The 19,409-nt window shown below is 39.9% G+C and overlaps 1 protein-coding gene across 1 annotated transcript in view; it reads right to left on the reverse strand.

Moving 5' to 3' along the window:
• LOC124585874 (molybdenum cofactor biosynthesis protein 1-like) overlaps positions 1-19,409 on the reverse strand; it is an 81,842-nt gene that overhangs the window by 51,730 nt on the left and 10,703 nt on the right. Inside the window, exons 2-3 of the mRNA XM_047131398.1 lie at positions 10,143-10,363; positions 2,485-2,740 (exon numbers count right to left, since the gene is read on the reverse strand). Coding sequence (XP_046987354.1) covers positions 2,485-2,740; positions 10,143-10,363 — 477 coding nt within the window. The remainder of the gene's footprint in view (positions 1-2,484; positions 2,741-10,142; positions 10,364-19,409) is intronic.

Consider the following 19,409-nt stretch of genomic DNA (forward strand, 5'->3'; position numbering starts at 1 on the left):
AGTGTCAGAGGCTCCTTAATATTGTTCACAGGTACTACACTTGTCCATCAGAAAGTAGCAATAACAGAAGACAGTATCAATTTGCACAATGACCTGCAGAGGATTGGTGAATGATGTAGGCTCTGGCAGTTGACCCTGCACATAAATAAATGTAACATATCACACACACACACACAGGAAAAGAAATCCAATACTGTACAACTACACTATTAATGACAAATTGCTGGAAACAGAATCTACCATAAAATATCTAGAACTAACTATCCAGAGCAACCTTAAAGTGGAATGACCACATAAAACAGCAATAGAAAAGCAGATGCCAGACTAAGATTCACAGGAAGAATCTTAAGTGAATGTAAATTACCCCTGTGTCCTTACCCAGTAAGACTGACAGAAGAGAGAAAGAAGATCCAATGAAGTGCGGAGTGTTTTGTCACAGGATCATTTAGTCGCTGTGAGATCATTACAGAGATGCTCAGCAACTCCAGTGGTAGATGCCATAAGAGAGCAGTTGTGCATCACGGAAAGATTTACTACCCAAATTTCGAGAGAGTAGTTTCCGAGAAGAGTCTGACAACATAATAGTTTCTCTCATATACAATTCACGAAATGATCACGAGAAGAAAATTTGAGAAGTTAGAGATAATACAGAAGTGTACTGACAGTCATTCTTCCCAAGCACTGTTCACAAGTGGAACAAGGCAGAGGGGATCAGTTGGTGGCATGAGACGTACCCCCTGCCACACACAGTTAGGTGGTTTTTGGAGCATGATGTCGATATGGAAACTTAATTGCATGCATATACACTGCAGATTGACGACATCGCAATAGTAAATCAGAGTAGGAACTAAATAAAATGTTTCAGGCCTTAAATCAAAAAGTGGTAAAACTAAAGCTAAAAATGAATACAAAGAAGACAAAAGTTATGGCTACAGACAAGAAAGGAGGAGGAGGTAGGACTGACACAAGAACAGGCAATGAGCAACTCAAGAAAGGAACTGAAATTCAATATCTCAGTAGCATTTTGCAAGAAAACAATCAATATTTCAAGGCATTCAAGAAAAGAATAGCACAGGTGAAGAGTTCCTTCCAAAATAAGAAGAAGCTGCAACTGAATAAACATATCAGCTTCCACATTAAGAAAATATTTGTAAAGACCTTTGTGTGGAGTGTTCTGACACACAGATCCAAAATCTGTACATTAGAAAAGCCAAAGGAAGCTCGCCTCAGACCTGCTGAAATGTGGTTCTGGAGGAGAAGCACAAGAACTATCTGCATTGACAGAAAAATTAAAGGAAATAGGAGAGAAGAAAGAACCACTGAAAGTTATAGGCCAGGGCAAAGCAAAATACACTGGACACTTAACTGGAGACGATAATCTTTTAAAAAACATTTCTGAAGGCAAGATCGTAGGTAAGAAAACAAGGGGATGACTGAGAACATCCTACTTAAACAATATGATCAATGAATGGGATTTTCTTCACACATGGAGATGAAGACAACTGCTGAAGAGAGGAAGCTGTGGCTGCAGAGACAAGGTTTAACCTTTTGGAAGAGTAAGGACAAACTAATACAAAATATGAGTCTGCATGGTAGCTACATATGGAATAAATGACAACTTCTTGTGTGCAGTCATCAAGTCACTTACCTCAGTAGGTGTCTTATCTACTAAAAGTAAAGGTCACTGTTGTGCTTTCAATAGATGTGAACTGCACCCTGAAAATGGTATGTCTAGTTTGCAGTTGTACAGAAGCTTTTTATTTTGCAAAATGGTTCAAATGGCTCTAAGCACTATCGGACTTAACATCTGAGGTCATCAGTCCCCCAGACTTAGAACTACTTAAACCTAACTAACCTAAGGACATCCCTGCCTGAGGCAGGATTCGAACCCGCGACCATAGCAGCAGCACGGTTCTGGACTGAAGTGCCTAGAACCGCTCGGCCACAGTGGTCAGCTTTTATTTTGCACAGAAATGTTTGATAATAAGATGAACTGATGCTGGCACTTGCTACTGAAACCAGTAGTACTTAGACACAACAAAAATGTGACTACAGAATTAAGAATAATTTTTCCAAACAATCGAGTATTTTTACCAAAACAACACCACAATAGTGGAAACTTATTTTAAACTAAAGACATAAAAGAAAAAAAGAGAAACTGTAAAGATCTTGAGTCTCATAAGACTCTCTTGGGAGGAAAATATAAGATTTTTAATTGGTAAACTTGCAAGGCATCCTTTTTATGTTGTATAAACTACGAAACTGTTAGCATCGTCAGCTAAAATTTACTTCTTCTGTCTTAATATACCTTCCTTCACTTACAGCTGCAGTGTGGAGACAGCGGTGAGGGTGGGAGCGGGGATGGGGGCGAGGGTGAGGGCATACTGCTTTAAAATGGTGATTCTTGTATTGATATTCTTAACAACAGATTTATATCTTTTGTTTATGAAAGTCTGCATGCGATGACAGCTGCACTAGTAATACCTTCACAGGGTCGTATTCAAGTTGCAAGGCTAGATCTATGCCAACCATGACACGCTCCCAGCCTTTCCTCCTCGTGATCTGGTTGTAGCGTTGGGACTGCAGGGTGTCTAAGCTGATGTTCAGACCGTCAAGCCCTGCCCTCTGCAAGGCAACCAGCTGTCTTGTCAACATGAGGCCATCGGTTGTCATTAAGACACTTTCGAGATCTTTTATTTCCTTCAAGGCACCCGTGAAACAGCAAATTATTCTAAAGAAACTGAAACAAATAATTTGTAACATTGCTGCTGCATATGAAACAAAACTCCAGTTGATAAATTGAAAATACAAATTCCTCAAAAGTTAACTGTACATTTGCCCTAATACAAAGAGGTAAGAAGGGTTAATAAACTGAATTGAAGAATGCAAGTTAAGATAGCAATGAAAAAATAATTAGAGGCATAAGATCACCTACTGCAACAGGGAAATGGGAATCAATATGAACCATTACCCAGCTACTGTCAACTGATTCCATGTCTCCATGCACACTGTATAAACCACTGTGGGTTTGTCCGACAAAGTACATTGTTGTACCACACATTATGGTTTTTCCCCATTCAATGCTCATGTGGAGTGTGGGAAGAATGATTCTTTAAATGGTTCTGTGCATGCTGTAATTAATCTTGCCTTCATGGTCCCTATAGGAGTGATACATATGCGGTTATTGTATAATCCCTAAATACCTCACCTAATACAGGTTCCTGAAATTTCATAAGTTAGGTTTTGTCATATATTTGGCGTCTATCTTCACTTGTCTGGCATTTCCAATTTTTAGTAGCTTCTTGATGCTCTCCCATGCATCAAATAAATCTATGATCAATCATGCTACACTATTTTGTATACATTCAATGTCTGCCATTAGCCTTATTTGTTATGGGTCATACTTAAGCAATATTCTAGAATGGGCCACACAAGTATTTTGTAAGCAATGTCCTCTATAGATTGATTGCATTTTCCAGTATCTTACCAATGAATTGAAGTCTGCATTCTGCTTTGCCTACAAGTGAGTCTATGTCACCATTTCATTTCATCCAGATATTTGTATGAGTTGACCAATTAAAACTGTGATTATTTGATAATGTAGTCATTCAATACTGTCTTTTTTTTGTTTTGTGATGTGCTCCAATTTACATTTCTGAAAACTTAAACTCAGTTGCCTATCTTTGGACCAAATTGAAATGTTATGATCTGACTCAAATTTGTGCAGATTTTTTTCAGGCAATAATTCATTATAGACAACTCTATCATCCAGGAAAAGTATGAGGTTCCTTATAATATCGTCTTCCAGAACATTAAGGTACAACATTAATGTAATGGTATAAATTACTATAACTGTATAAATAAGTTTATAAGTGTGTAAAATACATTGAACTATTTGTTACAACAAAATATTGTACCGGTATACTCAGCAAGATGTTAAATCAGCAGATAGCTACATTTTATGTTCAACATTTTGTGTACAGCATATATGCTGGAAAGGATTTATACCCAAATTAAATAAATCTGAAGAAATGGTAGTGTGTGTCTGGAAAAAAAATCCGTAAAAACTCATACAGTCCAATTTGCTATTATGTCACTGTTACTGAAATATAATACAAAGTAACTGAATTCGATGAACATTCTCAGAGTGCAATATGCCTCAGAGTGAAATGCACAGTAATGTCAACATTATTTTTTAGGCTATGTTTGTGAAAATGGATGAAAGCAAACCACACATTTTGTTCTCAATCTGCGGAAGCATTATGCACTGTGAAACACTGTACTGCTGTTATACATAAAAGCTGTCTCATTGCCAACATCTTTCCCCTGCTGGCTGTTCTACACTTCTCATAACTAATTCAACACGTTGTAAGATATTTTATGCTGTATGACACCACAGTCCAATCTGGTTAGGATAGCATAAAAATAATATATGAATTTCAGTATTGAAACTGGAACAGCAGAACAGCTCTCATCACACTGGATATCAAATCGAGGTTGGATTACAGCCATGGGTACATCATTTCATGCTACTCAACTGAATGTCATATGTCAGAGTTCTTCAACTGTAGTGGCTGGTGACTGGTGGCTGGCGACTGGTGGCATACCCATCTCTTGGCATCCTGTGAACAGACGTTCTCCACAGGTGACAGATTTGAAGAAAATGCTGGATACGGCAACAGTGGAACACTCTCTGTATCGAGGTAGCTCAGTACAGCTCAGGTGATGTGTAGTCTTGCATTATCTTGTTAAAAGATAACATCAAAGAAAGACTTGTAAGGGATAGAACAATTTATCAGCTTCCTGAACATCCTTCCAACAGCGAGGAAAACAAAATAAACAAGAAAGAAGAACGAAAATACAACGCTGCTGACATTCCTAATTTAAACTAGAGGTATGTGATGCTGTAAATATGATTACCAATTACCAAATCGTGAATACGCCCGATTTAAAAATTTATCACCATAATGTGCAATCCCTGCGTAATAAGATCGATGGAATTAACGTTCTATTAACACATGAACTTAATGATATCTCAGTGTTATGCATTTCTGAGCACTGGCTTAACCCAGAATTAATCCAGAATACTAAAATAAACAAATTTGTCTTGGCTGCTTACTACTGCAGGAAAAACAGCAAACAGTGTGGGGTAGCAATTTACACAAAGGATAATGTAGATTTTATTACACTACCTGACTTAACTAGGGCAAATGTCGAAAAGGATTATGAAATTGCAGCTATAAAAATTACTCAGTTCAACCTGGTTATTGCTACAGTTTACCGATCACCGTCTGGGAATTTTGAACTTTTCTTAAACAAAATGGAGTCATTGCTAAATAAAGTAAATAAAATGGATTGTGAATTTATAATCTGTGGTGACTTCAATATTGACTTCCTCACGAATAGTGGAAATAGGGAGACCATTTTGAACCTTGCAACGTCCTTCAATTTAAAGGCTGAAGTAAAAGCAGCTACCCGAGTATCAGAAACTTGTCAAACAGCTCTTGATCAGTTTCTAGTAAATAAGAGTTTACACAACACCTCACTAAAAATTTTCAATGCAGGTTTTAGTGATCATCTTGCTCAAATATTAAGCGTAAAAGTACAAGGCAGTATTATTAACAACATGTCTTTTAGAACAGCATATCGAAGCTATAATCAGCATAATGTGAACTACTTCAGCAACTTATTACACAAAGAAAAATGGCTAGGAGTGTACAAAATGAATGATATAAATGAAAAATTCGACACTTTCATTGATACATTAACCCATTTCTTTGAACTTGCATTCCCACTGAAAACATTAACCATACGGGGAAACTCTAGAACAAACAGCTGGATCACAAAGGGAATAAGGGTTTCATGCCAGAAGAGAAGACTACTTCATGAAATATGTAACTCGAAAAATTCCTCACCTGTAGTACGCGCATACTATAAAAAATACTCCAAAATATTAAGAAAAGTAATAAAAGCAGCAAAAATAATGCATAATGATGAAATCATTGGTAATTCAGCTAATAAATCAAAGGCTATGTGGAGTGTTATAAAAAAAGAATGTGGAGAATACAGACAACCTTGGAAAAATATAACACTATCACATAAAAATAAAAAAGTAACAAACCCCTTAGAAGTAGCTAACACATTTAACAACTTTTTCACAGGTGTTGCTGAAAATATGTTACAATCAAACTTTAAGAGCATCCAGGCAAATGAATATAAAATAAGTACATGTAGAGGATCAACGTACATCGGTTCTGTTTCACAAGATGAAGTAGCTAAAGCAATAAAAGGACTAAAAAAATTCCAAATCGGCAGGTATTGATGGTATACCTGCAACAGTGTTAAAGAAGAGCGCATCAAACCTAACTGAAGTACTCACACATTTATGCGACTGCTCACTTCAGGCAGGCACTTTCCCTGATGTGTTAAAAACATCAAAAGTTATTCCTGTATATAAAAAAGGGGATAAAGACAATGTAAATAACTACAGACCCATCACAATTTCCTCCTGCATCTCTAAAGTACTGGAAAAAGTTATGTATGAGAAACTTATGAAATTTATAAATAAAAACAGCATCCTATGTAATGAACAACATGGACTCAGAAATAAGAGGTCAACGACAACTGCTGTCTATGAGTGCATCAATTTCATCCTAAACCTGATGGACAAAAAACAGGAAACAATAGGAGTCTTTATTGACTTGTCAAAAGCTTTTGACATGGTGGACCATAAAATTCCGCTATCAAAGCTAGAAAGATATGGTATTCGAGGTCTGTCCAACAAGTGGATCAGTTCCTTCCTGACAAATCGTATGCAGGCAGTGTGCGTCAAGCACACAAATATTGAACTAAAAACTGTATCTAATCACTTATCTGACTATAAACAAATAAAATGTGGTGTACCCCAAGGATCCGTATTGGGACCCCTTCTGTTTCTTCTGTACATAAATGATCTAAGCTTAAATATTGATGCACACAAATCAATCATATTTGCAGATGACACCACGATTCTACTAAAAGGAGACGACGATGAACAGTTACAGCAGACAGTAAACACAGTCACGAAACAACTTAGCAGCTGGGCACAGAGTGATCGGCTTGTAATAAACAGTAAGAAAACCGTTGCTCTAAAATTCCACAATGTTCCTAACAAGGACATGTTTATCCCATTAGTCTCTATCAATGACGAACCAGTTGGTAACAGTACTGAAACCAAATTCTTAGGACTTTGGCTGCAGAGTAACATCAGATGGAACAAGCATATTGAATGTCTCAATGCAGAACTGACCAAAACACGTTATCTTCTTTGTTCATTAAAATCATGCTGTAGTGAGAAAACAGTATTGAATGCATATCATGCGTACTTTCATTCTCGTCTTAGATATGGGGTCACCTTCTGGGGAAACTCTAAAATAGCTAATAGCACTTTTAAACTACAAAAAAGGGCCATTAGAATCTTGTTTGGGTGCAAGCCTAGAGACTCTTGTAAACCCCTGTTTAAGAAATCTGGTATTCTCCCATTACCGTGTGTATACATTATGGAAACCCTTTTGTTCTTTAAATTAAATGTAATAGGCAAGGACCAGAGGCTAAAAAAAACTGTGATATACATGAGCACTTTACCAGACAAAACAGGAACTTACATATGACTCAAATCAGCATAGCACTGTGCCAAAAAGGTACTTTTCACATGGGAGTTAAGCTTTATAACAAACTTCCTGAAAACATAAACGCTATGACTGAGGTCAATACATTTGGAAAATCTCTAAAGTCATATTTACAGCATCACTGCTTTTATTCCATTGAAGAATATTTAAATTTATGAAATGTGTTATATAAATACTTGTGTGTAAAGTGTATTATTGTAAGCTTAAATATGTATGCTTTGAAATTACTTTCAGCCTGTATATTTATAACTTGACTTGTCCAATGTCTTATGCATAAGCTGCTATGTAGACAACAGGACAAATAAAATACAATCTACAATCACGGAGCCCTTGAAAATAGGGCACAGCGATAGGCCTTAACAAAACACAAATGCAATGACTGCTGTCCAAATTACTGGATATGTGAACCAGAAGTTGTGACATGTATCCAGTTGCACCCCATACCATCACATCACATGCTGGACCCGTATGAGAATGACAGGTACAATCTGGTCAGGTCTGTTGGCATCAGAGCCTCCACACACAAGTACATCAATTGTGACGATGTTGCAGAACCGAGACTCGTCTGACACGATGACACAGTGCCATTCCTGTGTCTGGCATTGTTGTCAGTTGCACCGCTGTCAGTTCAACTCTCTCTAGAGCTGCATTAAGGGCTTGACAGTCTGTGCTGCTCCAGATGCCATCACATTGTCTGTGTGGATATCTGTCTCACTGTATACAAGCCCACTTCCTGACTAAATGTACACAACTTCACTGCAGGATCACGTACGCATGAGCGAACACTTGTCTGCCCTCTCAGGTGCTAGTTGGGTGGCACTACTGAGGCCCTGCAAGGCATTTAGCATGGCCCTCCTGAACCTACCAATTCTATATTTGCACAAAATGAGATTCTGAGCAATGCAAGCAGCAATATAGTGAAACAATAAACCAGAGTCTCAGCAGACCATGAGCCTGCCACTGCCAAATCTGGAATGCTGATAAACATTTCTCCTTCTTCCATTATGCTTAACACGGTCTTCGTGTAAACAACCAACACTGAAATAGAATTTCTGAATGAGAAACCTGCTCCATAAGCTTTTCTTGCATGCAGAATATGCATGGGAGTGCTGAAAAGTAATGCCTCTGAATTTTTTATTCTGTTCTCAATATCGGTCGAGGTATGACACGTCACGCATATTACTTGGTCAACTTTCCCACTTCACTGACTCATGGCACACCCACCTCCCGCAAACAGATGGAGTCGCAATAGGCAGCCCACTCTGACCAGAGATTGTGAATATGTTTACGGTGCACTTCGAGGAAGAGGCCCTGATGTCAACCAAATGGAAATCCATCTTCTTCTTTTCTTCTTCTTCTTCTTCTGTTATGTGGATAACACACTTGTCATCTGGCCTCATGGAAGAGACAAACTTCTTGACTTCTTTGTACATCTGAACTCCACACGCCACAAAATCAAATTCACTATGGAGACCAAAGAAGAAGGAAGACTACCATAGCTGGACATCATAGTCAGGAGAATAATGGACAGCACCCTGTGCCACAGCGTGTATCTGACTCTATAAAACACATAAACTCAGTTCTCCCTATGGCACTGTGAATAATTTCAATAACAAAAAGTGAGGTGAATGTTGCAGCTTACATTTAATTTCCACTTTGGCTTTGTATTCAAGATCAGTCTTACCTGAGAGTGCAACATTACATCTTTAGTTAATTTAATTATATGTTCATTAGATTTTGGTTATAAGGCACGTTTTGCTGCCTAATGTTTCATCTCCAAATACTGGGAACAATCCATGGAGGAAGAGGAGTATGTAAGACATTGTTGGACCAGGTTGGAAGAATCTGTGAATTTCAATACTCTGTAGAAGAGCTCAATCATTTGAAAATAACTTTCAGACCTTGTGGCTATTCTAACAGATATACATAGGGCACTACATTCTAAAATATTTGCAACTTTCAGTGAAAAACAAGCAACTAGAGGAAAAGTTCTCTTGCCACTTGTAAAAACAGTCGCAGATCGCGACCTCTGAGTGCTATAAAGAGAAGGTATTGACGCAGTGCTTAAACCAAACAGAAGACCACAACTGCAGCCATACTCAAGCAAATTGCTATGCAGTAGTTTCAGTGAATTTGACAATGATGTGGCTGCTTTCATAGTGGCCCAGTCATATTGTGGGGTAGGGAATGCCAGTGACAGGGCTGGAATTGTAGGTGACAGATGGGTTTTTGGCAAAGCCTTGTATCAATACCTCCTTAATTATTGAGCTGAAAAACTGTAAAAAACATTCATGCAGTAAAATCACACAAAAAAATTTCCTATTTCTGCAGGTATTGTGCCTTCTGTTTCTTTTCATTACAAAAACATATTGATTCAAGTTTATAAAGTCACAACTATGTCACTGTGATTTGTGTAACACACATTCTGGAACATGTTCCAGGAATGTCATGAAACAGACAGCTTTAAATAATTACTCTAGCTCATCTTTCAAGACTTGCATGCCAACAACAACACCATCTATCCAATCTCTTTTTATTTCACTTTCATGAAAAGATTTCTCCACAAAGGATATCATCTGCCATGTAGGTAGTGCAAGAGGAAATTCCACACTAACATTTGGGTAATCAAGTGGATTCTGTGTCTTGTCAGAACCAAGTACAATCAACCCAATTTCATCTTTACCACTGGTAAATATCTGGAAACATATTAAATGGTAAAAATAAGTTTTGTTTATAACAAGTTGTATACCAATGAAAACATCACACACAGACACTCTTTATAAAATTATTTAATTGGATAGATAAAAAATCTACTCACCAAGCAGTGGCAGAACACGCACATAAAAGACTGTTGTGATAGGCAAGCGTTTGGAGCCAGTGACTCCTTCTTCAGGCTGAAGGGTTGCAGGGGAAGCAAGAAGGGTGAAGGAAAAGGACTGGAGAGGTCTAAGAAAAGGGGTAGATTTTGGGAAAGTCACCCAGAACCATGGGTCATGGGTGACTTACCGTACAGGATGAGAAGGAAAGACTAATTGTTGGGGACTGCATCGGGCAAGATTCGGAAACCTGAGAGCTTAAAGGTGGAAGACAGGGTAATATGCAAGACAGAGATTACTACTAAAACTGTATATGGTTAATAAGAGTGAGAAGGTAAGTGTATTGTATGCAACAGTTGTGGGAGGGGGCAGTGAAAATAGACGGGAAAGACAATGAAAGATGTAGAAAGCTAAAACGGAGTGAAGCAAAGAGTAATTACAGTGAAGAAAAGCTGAGACAGGAGAAATTAACGTAAATTAAGGCGAGGTGGGTGGTGAGAACCAAGGACACGTTGTAGTGCTAGCTCCCACCTGCGGAGTTCTGAGAAACTGGTGTCTGGCGGAAGAATCCAGGTGGCATGTGTGGTGAAACAAGTGCCGAGGTCACGTATGCCATGTTGTAGAGCATGCTCTGCAACAGGATATTGTGAGTTTCCAGTATATACACTATGCCTATGCCCACTTATCCTAACTGATAATTTGGTGGTAGTCATGCAGATGTAGAAAGCTGAACAGTGTTTACATAATAGCTGGTATATGACATGTGTCGTTTCTATTTTTTGCCTAATCCGAAGTTCTGGGTGACTTTTCCAAAATCTACACCTTTTCCTGGTACTCTCCAGGCCTTTTCCTTTACCCTTCTTCCTTCCCCTTCAACGCTTCTGTCTGAAGCTTGCCAATCACAAAGAATTTATTGTTTTTGTTGTTATAGTTACTCTTTATAACCTACTTAAAATACATCAGGTACCCTCCTCTCCACAATTCTTCGAACACATAGTTTTGCCTTTTGCAAAAAATCACTGCGTTTCTGTACAACATACTTGGAGTCAAAGTGTCCAACATCTATTACAATTATAAACAGAAGAAAGAAAGTCACTGTATTTATTGGCAGTATTACGCAATCAAATATTTTGAAAGAGTTCCAGTGGTATAAATTTACAAAATCTTACAAATAAATATATACGTTTATTCTTTAAATCAATTCTTAGCAATAACATAATAGTATAAATTGCAGAATCAATATAGCCAATTTTAATGTAATGACTGCAATACAAATACAATATAACAGCGGTAAGTTATAACAAATGAGAGAGAGAGAGAGAGAAAGAGAGGCATTTAGACAATGTTTCATTACAGTGTGAAACTTATTAGAATTAAAATGAAGCCATAGTGAATTATTACATTCCAAAACTAATAATTATTGTGTTCTTTCACCCCAAAATAATACATTCATTAGGCAATGTATACTTTTAATTTCAGAAATTTTTACAGCTCTGAACTTCACTGCTTCGATGAATTTATTACATGTGTCAATGAATGAGGGTTGATAACACTGCTTTAGTCATTCAATTGTTCGTCATGTGATATTCGCAATGTTCTTAATAACTTCTTATGTAAAGTTCTATCATCAAAAAGATAATCTACGTAAGTTTTAAAAGTCGCGAATCTTTAAACAACAACTTGAAAATGGGTATATCAGTATTTTGTATACATTCTAGCATTGCTAGATTTACTTTTAAATTTTAAAGTATATGAGCAGATTGAGCGACTTTCCATCCAGAAAATTTGCTGTTGGCAAGACCTCACTACAAAGAAAAATGGTCTTTCCGGAGTCAAATGCTAAAAAATTCATAAATACCAGCATTGTAAGTGATACAAACAGGTATTAAGCACCGGGCATAAATATCATTCTGCTTGACGAGAAAAAAGAGTAAATTGGGTGCAAGGATTGAACATAAACTAACCCAAATTGCACAAAAAAAAACCATGAGGGGCACTGCTCAAGAATTGAGAACTGCCCCCCGCCCTTTTTTTTACAGGCTTGCTTTCACATTTCAAATGAGACCATGTCCCCCATATGTGAAGAAAATAGCCAATATGTAAAGAGAATTACAGATAAAGAGTTTTCTAGAATGAGATTTTCACTCTGCAGCATAGTGTGCACTGATATGAAACTTCCTGGCAGATTAAAACTGTGTGCTTCACCAAGACTCAAACTTGGTGATCGTAGCCCCAGACCTGTGTTGCCGTTTTGGGAGGTAGATCTCATATCTGGAAAGAGGAGATGACAGTTAGGGTACTATGGGTGAGCAGCTGCCATCAATTTTTGATGGTGCAGAACCCACAATAGTGGAACTGCTGCCTAGTCCAAAGGCACCTGTTACCAGTCTTACCCCACAATAGTGTATCGAATCCAGGCGTAATGTCGAAACTGATAAAAAGTCATATGAGAGATTCCTGTAATCTAGGTGTGACTGCACCAATGCTGCATACAGCCATATCAAAGTAGAGTGGACCACACCACTGAGGCATAGAAGAGCATTCAGGTGCAACCTACATGTCTGCTTTAGTTGGCAAAGACGGGGAAGCCATGTCAACTAGGCATCAAAGACCGGACCTAAAAAACACGATGACAGAAATGCATAACGTAGGTCATGGCAGCCAAAAAATGGATGCTATGAGTGAAAGCCCAGGATTGTGCTTGGTGTATTGCTCCCTGCATTCTGCCTCCAGCAATAGCCGTCGCGGACGAACAAAAATGATGGGGACAAAATATGTCATGCAGCTGCCGCCAGATCATTGATAGCCACAAAAAGGAGAGTGACACTCAAAACAGAACCTTGTGCAAGCCCCTTCTCCTGCAGGGGGGGGGGATGCTACAGGAGGCACCAACCTGTACCCAAAAAGTGTGACATGGAAGAAAGTTCTGGATAAAAATCAGGAGTGGGCCATGGAGGCCCCACTCCTTTAAGGTGGCAAGGACGTTATGGCACCATGTGGTATCATAATATATACACGCAGATCAATGAAAACTGCAACAAGGAACTGATGCTGAGCAAAAGCTGTTCAGATAGCACACTTCAAGTGGACTAAATTATCTTCGGTAGAGCGCCCTTGGCGAAAAGCACCCTGGATCGAAGCCAAAAGATCCGGGGATTCAAGGACACAATACAGCCTTCAACTAACCATATGTTCAAGTAACTTGCAGGACACTGAGTAAACAATCTGGACGACAGCTGTCCGTTTGAAGAGGCAATTTATGTGATTTCAAAATTGGAATAACGGCATTTTCTCGCTACTGGGAAGAGAATTCTGCATTGCCCCAGGGATGGTTAAAGAAAGGCCAGGTACACTGATGGAAAAATTTGCAACACCAAAAAATAATTAATGTAGAGTAATGAAGTACCAGGAATATATTTGTTGAGACAACGTATGTAAAGTGATTAACGTTGCAGGATCAATGGGAGTGTGAGACAAGCCACTGCAAATGTAAATGCAAATGCTGGTACACTATTGTACCCGTGTCATGTGTCAGTTTGTGGGATGGAGTTCCATGCCTGTTGCACTTGGTTGGCCAATATAAGGACAGTTAATGATGTTTGTGGATGGGTTGAAGCTGTCATCAGATGATGTCCAATACGTGCTCGATGGGAGGTAGAGCTGGTTATCGAGCAAGCCAAGGCAATATGTTGACACACTATAGCATGTTGGCTTACAACAGCAGTATGTGAGCAAGTGTTATCCTGTAGGAAAACACCTCCTGGAATGCTGTTTGTGAATGGCAGCACAACAGGTCAAATAACCAGACGGACATACAAATTTGCAGTCAGCGTTCGTGGGATTCATACAGACAGTTTTGTCAGTGGAAAAGCGAAAGCCATTGTCGATGCTCCACGAGTAAAGACAATCAAGACATTGCTGAAGATGCCACTAAGTGAGACAGGTTCATAGAGAATTGCAATAGAAGGCAAAATCGTCAAAAAAAAAAGAGAGCCGGAGATGCCCAGTGGGAGACAGGCCATTATAGGGTTTATGGTGATAGCAAAGAGAATGACACTCAGAATGGAACCCTGAGACACACCATTTTCCTGGATAAAGGTGTCCGACAAGGCAGACCCTTCATGCACCTCGAAAACTCGGTCTTTTAAAAATGTCTGAAGGAAACAGGGTAGGTGGCCACGGAAGCCCCACATGTGAAGAGTATGGACGTTACTAGCTCTCTAGCAAGTGTCATAGGCCTTCTCCAAATCGAAAAACACAGCGACAATCTGGGATTTCTGCAGAAAACCATTCATGACATGGGTGGGCAAAATAATGAGATGGTCCACTGCAGAATGCCGTGTTGAAAGCCACACTGTGCATTCATAAAAAGTTGTGAGACTCGAGCCACCATATCATCCGGGCATGAATCATATGTCCCATCACCTTGAGAACACACTGGTAAGAGAGATGGAGTGGTAGCTAGAAGGAAGAGTGTGTGTGTGTGTGTGTGTGTGTGTGTGTGTGTGTGTGTGTGTGTGTGTGTCAGAGAGAGAGAGAGAGAGAGAGAGAGAGAGAGAGAGAGAGAGCTAATTTCGGCAAGAGCTAGATTTCCATCAATAAACTGAGTTGAAGCTGCTGTTGTGGTTTTCATCCAACTACTGCTTTGGTGCAACTCAACAGCCTATTCCTGCCTTTGTAAGCCTCTTCATCTCTGTATAGTATTTCAACCTAAATCCACTTAGAATGGTGAACCACCATTCAGAGAATAACTTTTTAACAACACAGTTTGACTTCTGTAAAGGCTTCTATACTGAGAATCCAACATAATATCTCACAAATTCAATTCCAGTAGAATTAAATAGTAGAAATTATCCCCTCTGTCATCTTGCCAAAGCCTTTGACTGTTTAGATTAAAAAATTCTGAGAGGGGAAGCTAAAATAGTATGGCATTAAAAGTCTTCCCCTTGCATGGATTGAGTTGTACTTTAACTACAGAAAATGGAAGGTCACATTAACAAATGATAAGACAGGAATAAGATTAAACTCAAAAAGGGAGAACATAAAATATGGTGTGGCACACAGTGTTTGCTGCCAAGTCCACAAAAATGATTTACTTGGGGCACTGGAGGGCTTTGGAAAAACTCTAATGTTTGCAGTGTCACAAACTTATTGATGCAAGATCTAAACTCATCCATACCAGAAACATCCAGGAGAATAACAGAACAGGCTTGTATAGATCCACAGGTACCAGCTTAATGCCTAAAAACTTGTATTGTGCAGTTCTAAAGAAATAAAAGCGACTTACAGATACGAATATCAAAAGTAGGGATAATTGGGCAATTAGGCTCCCGTGTTCTAAGTTACTGGGAATGCAGATACCAATCACGTGTGAGACCAGCATGTGGGTCAGTTAACCGAGAAGCTCAGTTCCGCCCATTTTGTGCTTAGAAATCTCTTACTGTATCAAACTGGACAAAGGATTGCTAACACACTTTCACTCAGTTTACTCATATGGCTTAATCTTCTGAGGTACTTCAGCTAAGCGGAAAAAATTATTTATTCTACATCTTGAAAAAGCTTCTTCAGGGACCCATGGATTCTCACACTTACATGCCTATAGAAGTTATATTCGCTAATGGTATATGTGATTAATAACAAGATTTAGTTTAAGATGAACTCAGCAATTCAGAACTGCAATACTAGACGCAAAAATAATTTCCATATACAAAAACCTAAAATCAGGTTTGCCACAAGTTTCTCCAAGTGAAATTCCCTGATATTTCTCTGATTCCACAGACACGTTTTAGAATTTTTACCCGACAAATTTTGAGGTCTCAAGGGGAGGTAAAGACATAAGTCGACAAAAGAATGTAAGGGCTTTGTATTTCTCCCCCATTTTGTTTTAGGGTGCAAAAACAACTAGGGTCATATGTGTCCATGCCAAAACTGTGAAACACAAAGATGAAGAGAGGAGTTAAAAATGATTACATGTCAACGTTTAATGACAGAAGATAGGACAGCTAGAAACAAGGACGTGGAGAAAGGTCTATGAAGTACGCAATAGGGAAATGGAGGCCCAGAACTAAAAATTAAATGGCCTTTACTATATTGCTACAACTGATAAAAAGTAAAACAGAGTCGACAGCCCACGCATTGTTCACTAAAATGGCCAATAACTCAGATGGCAAATCCAAAAGGGAATGTAAACGGTAAAAAAAAAAAAGGGCATCCCCTCAGGAAACGGCAGACAGTTAAAAGTTGGGTGCAATGTGCACAAAGTAGTAGGGGAGCACCACTTAACAAATGGTGATGGCTAAAAAGGCAGTGCCCAATATGCAACCTAGTTAAAATGACCTCCTCGCCACAGGAGGACTGAGAGGAGGTTGTCCAAGCCACTGGGAGAGGCTTAATAACCCAGAGCTTATTCCTATGAATGGAGGACCAGTGGTGATGCCAAAGTGACACCACCTCCTGACAGAAAGTAACAAGAGATCATCAGATGGAATGCAAGAATTATTGGGCTGAAGTACGAGGAATGCAGCTTTGGCAGCAGTGTCAGCAACCTCTTGGACCGATATGACCTGGAACCCACATAAACATCACAGTGGCTCCATAAAAAGTGAGCAAGTGGAAGCTTTCCTGGAACGGGTGCACTAAGGGATGGACAGTCTACACTGCACAGAGGCTTTGAAGGGTGCCAAGAGAGTCTGAGCAGTGACACAGTGAAAAGAGTATGTCAGCAGATGTACTCCATGATCTGATACAGGGTGAAGAGCTCTGCTGTAAATACTGAGCAATGTGCCGGACGTCAGTACCAAAAAATGTTGGTTGACGTTGAAGGCACACCCGACACCATGGTCAGTCCAAGAGCCATCAGTGTACACAAAGATACTACTGCAAAATTCCATGCATAGGTCATGAAACTGAAGGCAATAGACCGAGCCTGGTGCAGTGTCTTTAGAAAGTGAATGAAGGTCAAGGTGAAGATGGGGTGCCGCACGAAGCCAAGATGGTGAAGGGTTCACACCCATCGAAAAAGCTGCAGGGAGCATGAAGTGGGAGGACCAAGATAGTTTTGTATAAAGCAGGAGCCTCAGGAATTTTGTAGTTTCAATGAATGGAAGAGCAACAGGCCCAAGATGTAAAAATGGTGGGAGAAACCAGCTGTGCTGCCAGAAATTCATACAAATGTTTTTGTCAGTAGAAAAACTTAAGCCACTGTCCATGCTCCATAAGTAAAGACGATCAAGACATTGCTGAAGACACCACTCAATGAGACAGGTTCATGAAGAGCAGCAGTAGATAGCAAAATTATCAACAAAAAGAGAGCCGGAGATGCCCGGCAGGAGACAGGCGCCATTGTAGGGTTAATGGCGACAGCAAAGACGACGACACTCAGGACAGAACCCTGAGGTACACCATTTTCCTGGATAAAGGTGTCCGAGGAGGCAGACCCCATACATACATCGAAAACTCGTCTCTTAAAAATTCCTCAAGGAGATGGCGCAGTTGGCCACATGTGTAGAGAGTACAAACGATACCAGTCCTCCAACAAATGTCGTGGGCTTTCTCCAAATTGAAAAACAAAGCCAGTCTGGGATTTCCACAGAAAACCATTCATGACATGGGTAAACAAAGTGGGTGATAGCCAGAAGGAAGTTGTTTGTCCTTACCGGGCTTAGGTGTGGGTATGACAGTGCCTTCACAACAGTGGCTGGAAAACATGCCCTCTGCCCAGGTCCGGTTGTACGTATTAAGCAAAAAGTGCTTGCCCACAAGAGAAAGGTGCTGCAACACTTGAAAGTTAACAGTGTCTGGTCCAGGGCGGAGGATTGAGATGAAGTGAGAGCGTGGTCTAGCATCCTCATAGTAAAGGCAGCACAGTAACACTCAGGATTCTGAGAAGAGATGTTATTGCCCGAGTCTTCTCTGCTCATCTCCAATAGAGGTAGGCAGGATGATAGTGGGAGGAGCTCAAAATTTCTGCAAAATGGCGACCCAAGGTGTTGGAGATAGCAATAGGGTACACGATGATATTGTCTGCTACTGTCAGGGTGAAAATTGGGGAATGGATCTTGCTCCCAGAGAACCGTCGGAGGTTGGTGCACACGATGGAAGAGGGGGGTGAAACTGTTAAAAGAACTAGTGAATGAAGTTCAGCTGCCTGTTTGGTTATCCCGAAGAATGCGAATTACATCACAGCAGGCTTCAGTCCACCAAAGGACTGGGACACAGCATGGTAAAGAGGAAGTGTGAGGAATGGAATGTTCTGCGACGGTAAGGATAATGTTTGTAAGAAATTCCACCTGGTCATGACAACTGCGGAAATCGTGTTCGTTGAAGGTCGCCAGGGAGGAGTAAAGTCTCCAGTCAGCCTTAGTCAGCTGCCATTTCGATGTGCACGGAGGTGGGGTAGGAGTTAGCAAATGGATAGCACACAGGAAATTGTCGCTCGAGTAGGTGTCAGAAAGAACGGACCGTTCAAGATGATGTGCAGGACAGGCAGTGAAGAAGGAAAGGTCCAAATGGGAATAGGTGTGTGACGAGTCTGAAAGCAACATGGGTGCTTCTGTGCTAAAGAAGAAAAGGTTAAGTTGATTAAGAATGGCAGCGAAGAGGGCACCTCTCAGATAGGTTCTGGAAGAGCCCCAAATGGGATGGTGTGCATTAAAGTCCCCAAGCAGCAGAAATCAGCAAGGAAGCTGTCCAATAAGCTGGAGGAAGTCGAACCTGGTGACATCGAATGACGGAGGGATGTAAATGGTAGAAAGGGAAAAGCTCAAGCGAGGAAGGAATAGACAAACTGCAACAGCTTGATGACAGGTAGTCAGGGAGATGGATGGGTTGACTATGAATGTCATCCCATAAGAGCAGCATGACTCCCCCATGAGACAGAATGCCAACCTCGAGCGGAAGGTCAAAACAGACCAGGAAGAAATGTGAA

Source organism: Schistocerca americana, unplaced genomic scaffold (genome assembly GCF_021461395.2).
Source record: "Schistocerca americana isolate TAMUIC-IGC-003095 unplaced genomic scaffold, iqSchAmer2.1 HiC_scaffold_51, whole genome shotgun sequence".
Taxonomy (NCBI): Eukaryota; Metazoa; Arthropoda; class Insecta; order Orthoptera; family Acrididae; genus Schistocerca; species Schistocerca americana.